General features: G+C 29.0%; 1 protein-coding gene across 1 annotated transcript; it reads left to right on the forward strand.

Annotated features, from left to right (window-relative positions):
- The first annotated feature begins 5,895 nt into the window (after positions 1–5,895).
- LOC123301444 (zinc finger protein Elbow) lies at positions 5,896–15,931 on the forward strand. Its single transcript, XM_044884185.1, has 2 exons — positions 5,896–6,176; positions 13,885–15,931. Exons 1-2 carry the CDS (start codon positions 6,108–6,110, stop codon positions 15,205–15,207), a joined length of 1,392 nt encoding a protein of 463 aa, XP_044740120.1. The 5' UTR covers positions 5,896–6,107; the 3' UTR covers positions 15,208–15,931.
- Positions 15,932–19,647: the final 3,716 nt, after the last annotated feature.

Consider the following 19,647-nt stretch of genomic DNA (forward strand, 5'->3'; position numbering starts at 1 on the left):
TGGTAATTCTAGTTTATACTCTAAGCTTCGAAAGGTAATCCACTCCCATAGACGGATGCTCACCACAATACAGTTCGTATTTTTTCACAAAATGAATTTACTTATTTTTAGACATTTCCTAATTAAAAACAAGTAAAAAGAGGCATCTTACTCACAAAGCAATAACAGTATTTATCTTCTCACTTCCGCAGTGGATATTCTATATATAAATATATATGCTATAACAAACAAACAAGTTCATAATATACGAAACGTTTAAATTTAACGTATTTGATTTGCACCCTCACGGGTAAAATAGTGATTTTCACGAAAAAATGTTTCCACCAAAAGTTATTTATTTTTTTATAAAGATCATTTTTTACATTTAAACTTTTGTTCTATATCTAACGGTTTACGAGATGGGTCCTACGGACCCAGGACCCACTTGATCTATTTTACTTATTTACGAACTCGACCTCACTTTTTAAGTCCTTAACACGCTATAAAAATTTTTGCTTGATATCTATTCCCGTTTTTGAGTTATCGTGATCCCAGACGGACAGACGGACAAACAGACAGGCGAACATCCGGAAATGGATTATTAAGGTGATTTAATGAAGAACTATACCAAATTTTTTTCGTAGCATCAATAGTTTTAATCGTTACAAACTTGGAACTAAATATGCCTTGATATATTTCATGTATACACGGTGTAATGAGTGCATCAGAAATTATTCAAATTTAACGAACTTCGGACCCTATTTGCTTGAAATCTGATTCTAAATTTTCACAATTCACTTCAGATATCACTTTAAAATAAATGAATTTGGTTACTAAAAACTAAGATAGATATTCAGTAGAACAAAATCATGCAACATTTGTTTTCACGGATCAACAACATCAGCAGAAACAAGAATACAAACTACAAAGTTGGCTGCAGCGCTCTAAATAGCAAAATCCTGGTAATAGAGAAGGCAGATAGAATTATAAACGAAAGTCACAAACCAATGGGTCAGAATCAGTACAGATAGTTGGGAATTACGGAAGGCCAAAACATCTAACCGGCTGAGTTTTCAAATACAGTGATATGAAAGAGAAAACTAAGATAGATATACTGATGAAGGCAAGCAGCGAACCAAGACAGTGCTGAGGCTATGGATTCACCATCAATGAACCGGGAAAGAAGACTATTCAAAAAATAGAAACCCGAAAACTGCGATACGTGATAAATTCAGACCATAATATTGAACCGATTACAACAAGGAGTTCAACTAGGACTTGAAAAATTGAACGCCTGCTTTGGCACTTCCCAACTCTTTAAAACGAACCTTCTATCATAATGGAACAGTTTTCTAAGAAATCGGAAAAAAGCAGAAAAAGAAGTGGTAAAAATATTATGAACTTTGTACGAATCTGAAAACTATCCACGCCAAAGGTTTGTAACACAAGTTATGGGTTTTATAATAATTACGTGAGCACAATAAACTACCAATTGCCGAACGAACCTAAAAAGACTGCGTAATAAAATTGACTCTCGATAGAAACATTGCCGTCTCTACATTATGTATTAGTAAAATTATCCAATAGCAATTATAGTGTAAAATATTATTTTCCATACTTCTTTTGGTGATTACAGAACATTATTTTTATGTGTTTTATTATTTTATTTAAAAGTTGTAATCCCTCTAAAGAAACGTCTAATATAAACCTTTGGCTAGTTGAAAAATCTGTTGAATTTTTTAGTGAGAAAAGTATAGCATGTCCTTAATTATGTCAACGTAGCGTGTATCTCTTTTATTGAAAGCGAATTATGGATCCTCAAATGTTAAAAAGAGTTATTTTTCGAATTTAATGAAAGTTAAACCAAAAACTTATCTAATCATACAGCTCTAGGCTATTTTACGAAAACCAATGTAAAAGCGAACATTTATTTCAAAATTGTAATCAGAAAACGAGACAACAGATGGACCTATCAATAAAATATTTTTATAAGCAAATAAAAAGCCGATGTCGTAGAATTTAATTTATGAGTTTCATTCTGTTTCGGCATTCTTCTATGCGAGTGTGTATTTGTGTGTTTGTGAAGACAGGAAATTGGCAAAGAATAAATTATAACAATAATAATAATATACACATACACAAAATTCAAGTTAACTACTTTAGCTGAATACAATAGAGGGAATTTGAAAAGTTACCGCTGTTGTGTTTGGTTACGAAACCTAGTTTTAAAAAACATTATTTATATTGATTCAGAATACAAATGCAATATTTAAGTATGTTCTATCTGAAATATTCCATTAGGGTTTGAATTTAAATTGCTTAGCGAAAAAACCACTGATATATTATTTATTATTAAATTAAATTGTTGACGATCGTAGCAGTGTTTCAAAACGTTTTCGTGGGTGTTTCACTACTTAATTTAAATTCTAATCCCAATATAATGTTCAACAAATTAATATTCGAGTATTCGACGTCGAGGCTTCACACCAAAGATTATAAATATTGAAACTCAAGTATAAGCCAATGCAAATGACACATGATTTATCTTTCTATGGAGACTTTATATAATATAAAAAAAATTTGGGATAAACTCTCCAGGCTAATTTTCTACGCCAATCTTGAATAAATGTTTGGCCTAAATTGTGGGAGTGTTTGGGAAAAGACCAAAAATTTGTCATTTCAATGATCGTTTGAAAAGTTGAAATTGTTCACTATTAACTGGTCTAAGAGCTATTGATCAGACGGTTTTACAACGTTATATCTTTTCGGCATTAACTCTCCTATGCCTATTTGAATTATATTTCTTCCACAATCAAAGGAACGACTTTCTATTTTTACCGCGCGATTGTTAAATCTGCACAGTGGTTCATGTTTGTGACGTAATATAAAACAGTACCTATGGTTTGAATTTTACCAAGGCGTTAAAAAAACATAAATACTCAAATGCCTTGTCGTAAACACCGTTGTGAGTCAGCATTTGGTTTGCTCAAAACATTGCAAAAAGTTTTTGCTGCAGAAACAGTACATATTTCCGGTGATCAGAGCCTTAAAATAACCATGAATAACTTTGTTTATCCACTACAGGTGAAAAATAATTACTTGGCTTTTTCCCATATAAGACAGAAGTAAATTAGAACACACTTAAAATTTGTAAAAACAAAGAAAGTTTTGCATACATTGTAATTTTGGGCCTCATATATAAAACAAAGATACACAATATTATATATATCGTCGTATAGACAAGAATGTATGAATATTATATAGAAATTGAAATGAGTACAGAGAATATCTACCTCTATAATATATCGTATAAAACGACAGACACAACTAGCGACATACAACGTTTTCAATATAAATCATTGTTGATTGACATATAGTTTGACAGTCCATATAACATGTAGAAGATGTAGGTATAGTTGAAACGTATGAAGGTGGCTTCTGTTCTGTTCTGGCTCATAATATATGTTTCTCTATTTATTTGTTTGTTTGTTCAAATTTAATGGTTTTTTACCATAACAAATATGGCGGATAGCCAAAACAATACTTTTGTGTGTGATAGATTTAATATTTATGAGATCATTAATGTTACGATTATTATTCGTTATAATGACAATCAATTTATTTCGTATGTATTTAAGACGAAATTGTTGTACGTACACGGAACTCTTACGCACAACTCCAAAACATAGCCTTTTATGAGTTGTGGAAACATCAAATAAGGCTAATCTTGGTTTGAAACCGATCTGAACTGACAGAGAATAAGTTCACTCCACATTTGATCATTTAAAACAGCAAAAGGTCGATTGACGATCCAGTCTAATCCAGGAATAAAAGTCTTATAAGAAAAAGGAATAGGAACAAATTGTTTTTAAGAAAACGACTATGTTTAGCTTATGTGACACGAATTACCACCTCCAGACTGTGTAGATGGTAAATTCATCTAGGCGAGACCTTACTACATCTAATATACAGACATTTTCGTTGTTTCAATTTATTTTAATTTTATAAGTGGTATTTGTTTTAGATTGGGAGACGGTGATATATTTTATTATAAGATTTTTTCGCTTATAACTCAAAGAATATTCGAAATAAGAACTACAGTATTATTAGCCTTGTTATAATTTCTTTCTAGAAGGCTTTATACATGAAGGTTATATACCCATCAATTACCATTATCTATGTGTGTTTTAGAAGCCAATTAGTAAAAAATACAGTAACGCGCAAATTTTCCACTAAAAATACTTACTTCTATCAAGCATTTAATATTTCCGGTGGCTAAAACAAGAAAATCGTCGATTTATCACCGTTTCCTAATCTATTAAGGAATATTATATAGGACGTATAGGTCTATCAAACCAAAGTGACACTGAGCAAGAGAAAGTGTAGAGTGAGAGAACTCTACAACTAGCAACTTCATTTATCAAAGGATAGGCTGTGTTACTGTTCCGTTTTGATTGCCAAATAAAACCTTTATTCCAACTGGGATAAAACCGACTCTGCATCCATAGAAACCACTAACCAAAGTAGTTCAAAAAAGCTTCTACAACTCCAAAACCGTCGAATATTTTCCAACTTTACATCTTCTGAAACGAAAGATTCCAAGCTTCGAGCAGTTTCAATTGTTTCAACTGAAATTATTCATTATTTAACCATTATGCACTCTAAGACCTCGGTATATTAGATACTTACAAATACAAATTTCTAGATTAATCACATCACTTTTTGACAGTAGACTATTAACTCTGACAATTCATTTTACTAATATTGCAATGAAATGAAATAAATCAAAGACATAAATCCAAATGTCTTGTAATTAATTAAACAATATCTATTAGTAGCCCGTTATATCAATTTTACAACACATTCAAACCAATTACAACATAAAGATAAAAGTTAAAAGACAGAGAGAAAACTTATAGTAGCAAACATTTAAAATAAAATAACAACTAGTTAACAGCTTATGACACTCAATCAAATTAACATGAAACAAATATCACACATTTAAAGTGTACTAAACAAAGATACACTACACTCACTGTAAATGTATATTAAATAATAAACAGGTTATACGGGCCCAGTCCGTCCATTTGTATGTTATGTCTGTTATTTATTTATAATCGAATGCTCAACTGCGTTGCTTAATTGAAAACGAAATTGTTTACGCTTGAGTTGGGGACATCATTAAAGTTTTATTATTAATCAAAATTACATTCTAGTTAATAGTTAATCTATGCGAGCATAGTGTATTAAATCTTTGAGAGCGCTGCAATTGCAATTTTTCTTAAGAATACAATTACCGAATAGTGTTAAGAAGTGATTAAAATCAATCATCAAATTCATTGAAATATCTTAATAACTTTTAATCAAATTCTATAAGCCTCCTAGTAATTCTGAGAACACTCCATCGATCGAATTCATTAAAGAACACATTATGAATTCTATACTGTATCTTTCTTTTCTAAAATATTAATAAAAAGTCACTTTTATCCAAATTTTAGTTTCTAATATGCCAACGCTGTTTTACACTGAGCTATATGTATTATGTCAGTCATTTATACCTTGTTTGCCCTATGTGTGTACATATAAACACCTCCTACTCTTACATCTAATATGTATTCATTTAGTTGTTGTGTTATATATGTTATGTTGTCGCGGTAAGTATGATGATTATTGCAATGCTCACTCTCTTATTATTATTATGATGATTATTATTATATGTGAAACGATAGTGGTGGTGGTAAGAGTGGGGATGTGACGTCATAGGGGAGCGCATGTCGTTCGTTGTGTACATACAACACTATACACATCTATTGTAAAAGAATATCTGTAGTGCATGCATATAACACACACTATTGTATTCATTATTTGAATGAGATTCATTCAGTCATGACATAACTTTATACCAAGAAGTCCTATTGTTAATACGCTTGTAAAACAAAGTACGCCAATTTGTTTTCTTCCTTTTTTGTATGCAAAGAAAAACAATTTAAATTTTTGTGTCTTTTTAATAAGAACAATTCAAAAGTGATGTGGAATTTTGAAGTAACAAAATTTGTGAAATAATATTAATAGTGATTTTTGTGTTGTTTTCTTTTAGTGTAAATTTTGTGTATTTTTATTCTGTAACAATGCTAACTTCTTCAAGTGCTGCAAATCAATATTTACGACCGGAATATTTAACCCCGCTTCCAACCACAGTAAGTATTTTTTATTAATTGTTGCCATATTATGTTATATAACGTGCTTTGTATTTCTATAGAAACTTGTTGCGTTTAGTTGAAGTTTTATTCTGTGATATCAATCATTCGAACAATTACAATTTTGTGCCCGTAATTCTTTTTCTGGTCAAAAACTAACGAAAAAGATTACATTCTAAGTTTATTTTTCATGGTGGCATATGCATGCACGTTCAAAAGGTTGAAGTTTTTTCGATTTTAAAAAACAGATAAACATTGATTCTAATTCAGAACTTCTTCTATAGACATTATCTAACGTGTGAATTCTAGCATTTTCAATTGTTATGTGACAATTATGATTTCTGCTTTTGATTTTTAAAGGGTCTATCCGTTTTATGGGATGTCAAACATTTTGTAGATTGATAAAAAGAAATCGAATTTTGCACAGTGATAATGAACGTTTTAACTGTCAAATGTATGAGTTAAGGAACATTTTCGTTATTTTACTGACGTATTTTTACGTTTTTATAGAATTTGTAGTGAAACTACAAAAGACTCGCACATACAAAGTTATTTTTCTCATAAGTAAAATTGAAAAAGATGGGAGTAAAAGGTACTTTTAAAGTCAACGGCTTTTCTATCCTGTTGAAAATAAAAAATTCAAATGTAATTTTTTTTCCTACACATTCCTGCAGCGATAAAATATGTTTATGTAAGAACTACCTTTTCTTATTATTAAATAAATTAAAAATAAAAATAATTATAAAATCAATTAACAATAACAAACATTAATTAACGATTTTATTACTCAGCTTTTAAAGGCAATAAAATAAATTCAATATTAAGTACTATAAAATTTTTTTATTGCAGATAAATAGGTACATAAAAATATGACGTTATTAAAAACGTAATACAAACGATATTCTTAACAAAAGTCGTATAATTTTAAACAATAATACGTGCACAGTTTACACTGAATGTTTTGTTTACGAAAATAAACCCCATAAAATAATTCAAACATAAGGATTGGAGATTTTCTTAAACATGTTTCACGTCGCCCTTGTGCAGCCTATGGGTCAATGCATGGTCCAACGCTTAGTTTCTGCCTTGAATCTTGACAGCATTTGTATTGCTTATTAAAATTACAATATCGTCACCTGTGAAACTTTTACCCTCTTCTATCGCATTGACTGAAGCCTGATAGCCTGCCTTGTATATCCGACGGGTGTCTGAGACATTTCATACAATTAAAATTAAGTTTTAAGAATGTAGAAATAATTTATACGGTCAAAGAGACTATTAAGTTATGATTATTGATAACTTAATATTTATCGGATTGATTGATTGTTTAAGCACCGAAAAGTTTATGCAAATAAATATTTCCTCGAATAACCATTTCAGAAAATAAATCATCAAATTGATGCAATGACTAAATAATAAATATTAATATTAGTTAAATTAAAATATTTATTGTTTTTCTAGCCAAATAATTCGATTGTAAATGTATCTTTATAATAAAAATATTTATTATAAAAATTTAGTACCCATGCAATATTCACATTAAAATGAATAATAAATATATATTTATATATCATGATTGGGTTTTTCCTGTAATAAATCATTATAAAAATATTAAATAATAATAATAAAAATTAAATAAAATAAAAATACATAGAAGTAATAAGTAATAAATTAATAAAATATGCAATTCGATTTAATTGGCTTTCTATTGCATTAATAAAAATATAATTTATTGTTCAGGTTTTTATTTATTTATTTGATAATAAAAAAAATTTAATTTTTAATAAAGAAACAACACAGATACGCCACCATTTTAACACACATACATATTGTAATTTATATGTTAGAACAGTTCAAGCAAACAATTTATTTTTAGTAATAAATAAATTAAAATCAAGACAAGAAACTAACTGCTTACCAAAAAGGCTTACATGAAGTTATTAAAATTGCCCATCTTGCTAGAAATTGACTGGTAGTAAGCAGAAATGAAAGAAATTTTTAAAATACGTTATTTTGAAAATTTGCTTAAAGTATAAATCAGTTCCTTTGAGATGCAGTAAATAAGCAATTTAAATGTATCGCTTTCTAAATATATTAGAAGAATATAAAGAGAGCAAGGGAAAAATTTATCGAACGTAGTTGGGCAAAAAGTAAACATGCGTTCATTATTGACCCCGTCAATGTAAGTTTAGCTTTAAAAACCACGCCATATAGTAGTTCGTCGTGAATGCTTTCAATTTACACAAATACACAAATTAAAACTCTCAGTTATATTGACTTTTTAGACAACTTGAGTTTGCTTTTTAAATCTTACAAAAGAACTGTATTAACGATCCAATTTTTATTTAGATATAGGTAAAAAACATTGAATTTAATAAATGAATTTTAACATATAATATAAGTTTTCACACATACTTCACATTTGAGAAGAAGATCCAACCAAACAGAATAATATTAACTACTTTCGTTATTAATAATTATAATTTATCGTCACTAATAATTCTTTTGATCGTTCAAAAAACGTAGTGTTGTTGTATGTTTATTATTCGTGTGATCCGCCTACTTTATCTTTTGTGTGTTGAACTATGTTTGTGTATGCTGTTCGTTCTATATGTGCTACGTACCCATTGACTCGACTGACCTAACCGGCTGTAATTTATATAAAACGTGTTAATTGAAGGCAGAGAATAAAATAACATTATAATTAATTATCTTCTTTTGAAAAACAATATTTAATATATATGTGAAAGGAAAAAAAGAGTACCCATTTATTAAAATAGAATAACACACCGAGTTGAACGCATTAACGGTTTGTTATATTTTTATCGAAGGAGTTCAGAATGAATTAATTATCTTGGTCTGTAAATATAGCGAGACTATAACCAACAATTTTTTTAACTGATTAAATTTTAAATGCTAAAGGCTTTTATCTTTTTCTTAAAACTTCTGCTCAATGGTTTGGCGCTTTAACGTTTTTTACATTTAAAGAGGCTTGCTTCGTTTATTGATAATATTTTATGCGATAAATGTTTTGGACAAAAAAATTGCACCAAATGTGTATTCAAACATCGTTTACTTAGGAAAAGAACGCTCAGCATAATTAAAGTTTTGAGTTTGACTGTATGCGTTTGGAGCTATAATTATATGCAGTCGAACAAGGCTGGTAGTTGGAGTAACGACGGAGTGCAGTCAGGTGTATCTAAAATATATTGACTTAAATGCAGTTGAAGTGAAGATTGCACAAATACAGAGATTTTTTTCAAATGAATACAGAGAATAGAAGAGATATTTCTAAATATATTTTTGCTTATTTCGATTTGGGAATATACAAAATATTTTATGATATATGGTCATATTTTATCACATTATAAGTTGAATCTATTCAGAAGAAATAAAAATAGCTTTTTTGAACAATTTTTAATCAACGGTGATTTTGAGTGGAACATTTTTATAATCCATATGGTATTTGTAGATAGTTAATTTTGTCGACATCAAAAATAACATATTACATGGGTTGGACATTTATCATATTTATAAAGACGAAACAGGCAGGTCATTAATATAAAATGTTGGAAGTTTTTAAAATTAATAGCTTTAGTGAGACGAATATATATTTTATATTCTACCTATATTTTATTTTATTTTTTTATTTTCTGTTTGGAAAGGAATTATTATTATTTTATCGTATAGAACCGTTCATTATCATTCAAACACACACATATACATGCACGCCTACAGTGAAGTTTGTTTACATATTTTATTAGATCAGTTTTACTGTAAGTGTTTTAAACGCTTAATTTACGATTTTCATTAAAAATATAGTCTTATACGAGTTAAATTGTTTATGAAAACCTTTGAGGAATAAATGATTCTTCAAACTACAAAAATAAGTGACCTGAAAAATTTGTTCATTCGAATAATGAAATCTTGTTTTCACTTCTTTTGTTAAAAGATTCATGTATATATTTTTCGATTTGACGGAAAGTTAACTCTCCAGTTAAAGGCAATAAATGATTACACAAGCGATTATTATTTGCGAGCTTAAAAATTAATTTTATAATGAACAAAAAAATGTTAATGTATAATGGGAAAATTAGTAAAAATATTGGATCATCAGTATGTTGAGTCAGATATCAATCAGCCTCAATCCATTTTATGTACATATCCAAACTATGCTGAATACTGTATTTACACGCTTTAAAGAATAATAGTACTTGTCAATGGAGCATTAGATATAACCAACAACTAGACACAGTTTAATTAAGAAGTTGAAGACTTACTTAGTGGCAGTCGTAAATGAAAAGAAGAAGACTTAAGGGAGTTATTGGCATGTAGAACGATTACCCAAAAATTGAATTTAATTAAAAATTATTATATGGAATATAAAAGGTTGTCGATGGTGACGGGACGCATACACAAATAAGCAGAACAGTTTCCAATTCGATTAAAAAAAAAAACTGGGAAAGGCAGCGCTGTATTCATTTCGTCGATTTGAGAAAAATCGCTAACGAAGACGTACGTGCAGCTACACCGACGGCCTCTTGTTTTCCGTATACAATCCAACTGTAACACTTTTGTGAAGCTATTCAAGCAAAGCATATACTTAAATAGCTGCATGCATGGATTGTTTATCTAAGGTCCATGAGATCAAAAGTTTATTTATTTCAAGTCGCTACGGGATACAAAATAAATTTGGCTATAAATTTTACTTTTTAAAATCGTTTTAAGTATACGAATTTGATACAGAAACAATTTATATTTCTTAAGGACTTATCATACAGTGTTAATTCGTGAATATCACAAAAACCACATATAAGGATGACTTCTATCGGCTAGTATTTATGTACTTAAGTGTTTCTGCTATAATATTTAAGGCCTGTTTTGAAACCAGTCGGTATCTTTGTAATAATAATATATTTTATATTAAGTAATAAATTTTATTACAAAAAAAAAAAAATCAAGACAATTTAAAAAGAATTGATAATAATGACGCTAAGGATCGCACCATATTTATTTATGTATTATTTTCCTCAATATTCGATGTTCGACGTGCGTCGTCTGATTTAAAATATAATGACATAAATGCTATTGATAGTTGGACGAGGGGCCTACACAACCGACCCGTATTCTATACAAACATTTGGAGAAATGTGCTAATCTCAAAAATAAAGAATTGTAAGGTGCCCATTATTTCCAAGACAGGTGTATTCGCATGCTCTGAAAGCTTTCAATTTCCAATCAATGTGAAATTAAATGAATTGGCTATTCGTTTCTTAAATAAATAAAAATTTCAAAATAGTCTTCAAACCAAAACTTCAGAAAAAAATGCTGTGAATAAGCCAAATTTAATAATTTTTCGACTTGAAAAAGTTGTCTTTTCCAAAATATGCCGATTGGAACTAGTCATTTTTATTCGATATTTGAAACAAGTTATTCATTTATAGTTTTTATTAACCTTTTTTCCAATTTACGTAATTTGTACATAGCTTCCATTGAATTCTCAACGGGCTTCTCGTTTCGTTTATTTTATAATAAACTCTCTCCGTTGAAGATGGTATATAATGGAGTAGCTCGCACAAGATTTGATATGGTCGACTATTTAAACACAGTAAATAGATGGTAAACAATGTTGTTAAAACATAAATAATTCTCTTTTTATAAAAAAAAAGATATACCCATAATACTGTTAAAAACATATAATTTATTAGCCAATTAAGTTTATATTCATTTTGATAAACATAAGTTTATGTCGGTAGTTAGTTGAGTGTATAGCGAGCAACGAGCACCGCGGTGCGATCTCTTTCTTATATTGAGTGCCTAACAGCAGTCATGCGTTTAGGTATTATACATTATAATTTTATAGCTACGTTTTTATTAATATATACAGTAGGTTCTATGAAAATTAGTATTGTATGAGATGTTTTTTAATATCAAAATCGTTTACTTTTCAATAAGCATGGAATTATCCAATTTTATGCTAGGAAATTGGATAAAGTCATTAATGTCTCACAGAAAGTAAGTAACTTTAGCCAATTTTCTTATGTGAAGCTAAAAGTACAACAATATTTCGTTAATCGTTAATAGTTAGTCGAAATATGTCTGTTAGTCTAAAATTTAATCTACAATTAAGCCTTTTGGTAGCGATTTTGTTTATAACTCTTTCTACTTTTGGCTTCTCGTTAAGAAAACTGACCGTTCAAATATCGAAAAATCACTAAAATTTCGATAAAATGAATTTTAGATGTTTTTAAACTTTGGAAAAAGTAGTTAATGTGTACAACCACAAAGGTCAAATCTACAATCCAAGTAAATTTCATTTAAGATATATTTATTACAAACAACAACGGAAGCATTCTCCGAGTTCTACTTCTTATGTTCAAACCTCAGGAGATTAAATCGTCGCGTCGGTTCAAGTTATGATGTCTTACTATAGAGGCTCATTTTTAAGAAGTTATAAGTAATAATTTTAAAATTATAGTTAGAAAGGATTAATTTTCCATTGAGAGCAACCGTTCACCAATTAGAAATAAAAACGTAGGCTGTAAACTAAAAAACGTAGACTTTATATATTTAAATTCTAGAATAACGGCATATATTACGGAGGTTGATTTCTTTGGTATTATTTTCAAATAACTTTAACAATAAATATATCAAATTTGTAATTCGAGCAACCAAGCGAGGTCCGCACTGTTAAATAATTTAAAGACTGTTGGACCCAAGAAAAAAGTGAAAAATGTACTATTTAAAAAAATTGTTTAAGTTGTATTGCATAAAATTGTAACACAGATGCAATGAGAGTGAAGCCTTTATATTAGACATATTGTATTCTCAGGTATATATAATCAAAGATCATTAGTTACATTAATTAGAATATAGAATATGTTAATGAAATGCCCTTTTTAATTACTTTGTCACAAATAAACAATGTATTTCTCACCAAAAAAAAAGGTAAAAAACAAACCATACAAACAAAATTAGACAAAGAAAATAAATTATTTTAAATTAAAATGGAGACAAAGATAAATATTGAATAAAGGTGTGTAGACAGGGCCTTGTTTCTATCACGATTTAATTAACATGGTAAAAATTAGGCATTTGATGTAATTTGTTTTTAAGATAGAGAATTCATTAAATAAACTAACATGTTTAATTAATTATATTGTATTCAAAAAGGTATTTTAGTTTCTTTGAAAAATGTTTCGTTTGTAAAGAAAAAAGTAAAAAAATAATAATGATTAAAAATGACGCTATAAATCAGATAAATTGATTATCATTGGCGGTTTGAAACGTTCTCTTCTGGTTACATATATTATTCCGAGGAAACAAAATTAATAATATTGTAAAAGAGTTTTATATTTCTAGTCTTGTCAAAATGTCAAAATTATTAAAATTAAAAAAAAAATTGTATTTTCCTTGTATGATAATGATATGCGATAATAGATAATGCGATAATTCCTTGAAACAGAACACGTTCTAATTTAAGAGTTTTGGATCGACTTCAGGAGTGTCTTGAATTTCTTTTTCTTTTACAAAAGTTACGACATGCTAACCTAATGTGTGCGGCTAAACAATTTTCAAACAGGTTTAAGTTTTCAATTAACTTAGCACATTCTCATTTATTTTCACTTCAATTTACGCTCTTAAAACACCTTTCTTTTCAATTGATTATAATAAAAGTTTCTAAAAAAGTTTATTTCTTTTGTTACAGTTAGATGCCAAGAAAAGTCCATTGGCGTTATTGGCACAAACATGCAGTCAAATTGGTGCGGATTCACCTAATACCAAATTAATAACATCAAGTGAAAAAACCAAAAGCAAACAAACAAATGAAACATTACGTGAAAAATCGTCGCCAGCCTCTAGTAATAATTCTGTAAGCGATTTATCAATCAAATCATCAAGTTTTAAACCATATGATCTCAATAGTTCAAGTCGAGACAAATCACGTTCACCAGAAGAACGAACCAGCTCGGTAAATAGTCGTGTACGTACACCAATGTCTATAAAAAGTAGCGGCAATCAATCAGGACGATGTGCTAGTAATCAAAGTGCGTCATCTCCAAGAACCTCCCCACATTTAACACAACTTGGCAGTCGGAGTAAAACTCCAGCTTCAAATCATAGTGATTCACCACATTTAAGTGAATCTACACCGAAAAGGGCAGAAACGTCAACACCCAAAAGTACTGAGAGTTCATCGACAGTTGCATCGTCTACAAGGAATGGCTATGCTCCAAGTGTATATACGTCTGCAGCAGATTCAGCAGTTCAATTAGGAACTGCTTATAAATCAGGCAGTTTACCTCCAGTCACTTCATCATACCTTTCTTATCCTACAACAAATGGTTTACCGTTACCGATAGACTTAATGACTTCGAGCTTAATGGCCGCTCAACATCACCATGCCTTAAAGTCATTAGAGTATGCACGGTTAAAGAATTCTGTACAACCAGTGTGCAGAGATCCATACTGTACCGGTTGTTCGCTAAATTCACATTTTATAGCGACTACAACATCAGCAGGTGGAAAACCTGGTGGAAGCTGTCCTGCGGGTTGTTTACAATGTGATCATGCTAAAACTGGAAGTAATGCATCAAGTTATGCAGCAGCGTATGCCCATGCGCAATTGGCTGCTTTAGCAGCCGCGTCACAGTTACCATATGTATGTAATTGGATTGCTGGAGATGCTAATTACTGTGGAAAACGGTTTGGTAGTTCTGACGAATTATTACAACATTTACGAACACATACGAATTTAGCTAGTTTACCCGAATCCATGTTAAGTGCACATAGTATACCCCCACCCCACCCGTTATTGCATAGAACTTATCCAACTCCACCCTTAAGCCCATTAGCCACCGCAAGGTATCATCCGTATGGAAAACCGTCACCATTGTTACCACCATCAGCCTTAGCGTCGTCACCTTTGGCTGGATTTTCTTTACCTCCACATCCTGGCTTACCACCATATTTTTCGCCATATTCTTTGTATGGCCCAAGATTAGGAGCGACGCCAGGAATGCATCCATGAAGTGATTTAAAATTTTAAAATATATATGAATGCCAAAAATTTTAGTCTGTGGTAATTTTTATCAAAAAGAATCAGAGCAAGCAAGTCATGAATTCTGAAGGTTGCCATGGTAAATTAATATGATTCCAAAAAAAAATCAAAAATTCAAATTCTTCGTTCATAATGTTAACACAATTTGTGTAAGAAACACCGCAAACACCGAAACAATGTTCCTCTTCTATTCGATAACCAACAAATTGGATAACAAGCTTCACTGCTCAATTTCTCAAAGCTAGTGAAATAATGCTAATGTTTGAATTGATTATGCGCATATTCCGTGATTTTGGTTGTAAATGTTAATAATATAAATCACAAAATCTATGCGGTCTTGTTTATAACATCGTTTAGCGGAGTAATTTATATGAACAAATATAGTTTCATTTTTACTATAGAACTAACTATAGTTTCATTTTTATGAACAAAGAATTTTACAGTAATGCATTATATACTTAAATTCTCAAACTTATGGCAACTACTCTGGCGGTTTTTCTATGGCTAGTGAGATAATAATTTCGTTTAATAAAATTAAATTAAAAGATTTCGTTTGATCCCATCAGCCACTATTGATTCTAAAACATCCAAATTGGATATTAATACTCACTACTTTTTCTCTGCGCTTAATACTGTTTAACAAAACACTTGTGTACTTTAAAATTGTAAATTTGTTAATATTTATAAACGTTTTTCTTTATTTAATTTAAAATGTGAAAGAAGGCCCTTGTTGTGCCATTAAAATTAATTAAAATGCTATTCTAAACTTCAAAGAAACAAATTTCTAATGAAATTATTTTTTTTCAAATTCAAAATCATTATAAGGGCCCTGGAAATTCAAAAAATTATTGTAATATCAAATATTGTCTTTTGTGAATGTATAATTATTTAAAAAATTATTTTGTATATGTGTGGGAAAGAAAACAGTTCTTAAAAAAATAAAATAATTAATTAATAAAATAAATAACAAAATAATTAAAAAAAATAAATAAATAAAAATTAATTATTATATTTTATTGTTAAATTTATAATTTATTATTTGTTGTTCTAAAAAAAAAGTACCTATAACTTAAAAAAATTAGAATATATATTATTTTCCAATGATAATAAAATTGTTTTTTTATTTCTTTTTATATCATTTAATTAACATTTCAGCAGTTTTGTGTCTTAGACTAGTATATAATAGCGCGTATGAAATGAAAAACATTTCAGGTTAAAGTGAATGCAAGATTACCGTATGAAATTGAATTTGCTACAACATGCTTAAGGTAGTACTATCGGTAATAGACTTTGCATTCAGAATTTAATGAAACTTGGCATAGTTGTCCATTAATATATCCTAATTAAGCAGTTTTTAGGGGCCTTCAGAGAACTGAATAAAAGATATTTTAAAGATATTTCAACATTGATCCTTAAGGGAAATCACAGATTTTATTTTATTTCACAAAACTTGACGTTCAGATTTACAGTTCTCTGAAGGCCCCTAAAAAGTTAACTGGTTAATTATGATATAATAATAGACAACTATGCCAAGTTTCATTAAATTCTGAATGCAAAGTCTTTTAAAGATAGTACTATCTTAAGCAGTGAATAAATAACTTAAGTTAAGTTATGAGCATAATTATTGGCTTATTTTAAATAATTTAATTACATTCGTATCAATTATCTTTGATTAAGAATCCTGTATCCACTGTTATCAAACGGAGTTATAACATTGTTACAACTAATGATATCTAAAAATGAATTAGCAAATGATAAAATGCCAAAGTGTCCCACGAAGAAACAGGCGATGAAAAATGAAGTTTACCATCTACTCATAATAGACTATACTAAAACAAGCATTTTGATTATCTTTCGAAAAGGAACTATTTAAGGATTACAGGGCTCTAACATGTACCGTCCATATTTGATTTTTGACCATATCCGTTGGGTTTTTGAAAAAAATTTCTAGTATTGCTATGTATAGTTTTGCTTTAATTCTAACAATTTTTAGAGAAAATCTGTCACTTATAAAAATATCACTGATGCATTCTTTGTTTGAAATATTTTTAAAAAAATATTTCTCATTAAATACAGTAATATTTTCTTAATTATTTGGGAAACTTTTAGAGGAGGAAATGTTTGAAAAAACACGGAAAAGGATTAGACCAAATAGCCAATAGACGAAAAAAATTCTTCCTGGCTTAACACAAAACCTTGATAAAATTTTAAATTATCCGTTTTTGATTGATTTCACAACATACATTTTGTCATGGGTTGGGTTTTTATTATTAGTTTCTTTATTAGGTTTATAGTTATAAATTAGTATTAGGTGGCATGTCAATCACGACAGATAGGTAGCTTATAAAATTAAATGTGAGTATATTATATTACATAAAACGGTAAGTAAATAGTAAGTATCTATTCATAATTTATGGTAAATCCATAAACGGTAAGTTAACTTTTTCCCATAATTAAATATGTATTTAAAATTCAATATATCAAATACCAATAACGTGTTGATTAAATTCCAAGAAAATAAAAATAAATAATTATTTATTTAAAATAGAATTTTATAAAAAAATAAATAATAAATTATTTAGTCTATATAAAAATTTTTAATATTACAACGGCTATATAAACTTATGCTCCAAAACAAGCTTATTTTTAATGTTCAAAAACACGTTTGTTTGAATTTTTATTAATATTATATCTAGGAAGGAGCTTTTATCTAGAAAACGCTAATTATCAGGCATTTTTCTCGATAGGCGGAGGCATTTCTTTTCTTAAATAGATTTAGCCTCTTTCAATATAAATCAAGTATCGGCATGTTCGTTGTTACTATCAGTAACGTGTATCCTCTCGTTTAGTTCATAAAACTCTGGCTGGAATGTCAGAGATTCAATTCTTTTTCAAATGTATCTTCTTATCATGGATGGGAAAGATGTTAAAATAGTTCAAACATTATTATCAAACATGAAAGAAAGTCTGAAATGCTAGTCACCTTTGTTGGCAAAGGAATAACATGTTAAATTCTAAGAAAAATGCATTGACAAGTGTAAACAAAGTACAAAAAAGTGTGTATAAAAATTCATAAAATTGAGAATTGAAATTATCTTTTGAAGACCCAATTCCGTTACTTGGCATGGAACAAATATTCTTGCAAGAAATATATAGACCGTAAGTCTATAATAAAATTTTTTTCTTTGTTTTTTGGTATAATAAAATTTGGTAGTTAAGAAAATTGAAGTTTTTACCGTGAAAAAACTTCAATAATAAATAATGAATAAAATAATGTGATAAAATTGGCAAGCTTCGGAACAATATTGAAAAAGAATGGAAAGCCTTTGCCAAAAAGTCTATTTTTCAACCCTTAAATGCTGAATGTAAGAAGGCTTACCAACGAAGATGACCAGCGTTTACTAACTTTGATATTCAAAATTTTTTCCATTAATGTATGTCATATGGTATGAACAAATAGACACCAAGGATGGATTTTTACTTTTTGCGTTTCGGGCAGAGTTCTACCCTCTAAGTCAAATGAATAATGGTTGAGTAGGTACATTTCTTTCTTATCTTGATATCTCGAGATTTTTTCTTTCCTAATTTTATTTCTTTAATTTACGTAAAACTGTGAGTTTCAGTGTAACTGATCCTTATCTAACAGTTTTTTATTATTCGACAAAACAAGATTGAATCTTACTCAAGAAGGGCGAAGGGGGAGTTTGAGAAATCTTATGTATGCTTACGTGGAGTTAGAGAGGGATTTCAAAAATCGTCAAAAACACGCTTACGTAATTAATGAATGGCTCTATACGCGCTTTACCACAATGATCTGGTTTTCCACCACGTTTTCTTTTAGAGGTTCTTGTGGTACGCTTACGGAGCTAAAAAATGTATTTAAAAAAACTGACACTAGAATATTGCAATGTTGAGTGATTAATAGCTATAATAATTACAAGAACAAGTATCAACAAACACAATACATATACTTAAAAAAAAAAAAAAACTAAAAATAATAAACCATTATAGAACTAAAACTCAACTATTTATTATAGAGAGATGTGTTATGTCTTATGAATAAATAAATATACCTAAATATGGTGATTTTAAACACATTTATATGTTAATTTTATTTATTATTATTATTTTAAATAAATAAAATTATACTTACTATGTAAAGAAGTAATCTCTAAAAAAAGATTATATATACATACATATATATTATACATTATACATCTTATATTATTCAATATTTAATTTGTTTGAGTTCTCTCTGTATATGTTTAGCTTTTTAATGATTTTTAATAATAGAAGCTATGTTTTAATTAGAACTACAGATAGAGACTCACAAATGGGATCGTTTTAAATTATTATTACAGTACCGCAAAGATAAGAGCTTTGAAATATTATTTAAAAAACAATTCCTGT

This window comes from Chrysoperla carnea, chromosome 1 (assembly GCF_905475395.1).
Source record: "Chrysoperla carnea chromosome 1, inChrCarn1.1, whole genome shotgun sequence".
Taxonomy (NCBI): Eukaryota; Metazoa; Arthropoda; class Insecta; order Neuroptera; family Chrysopidae; genus Chrysoperla; species Chrysoperla carnea.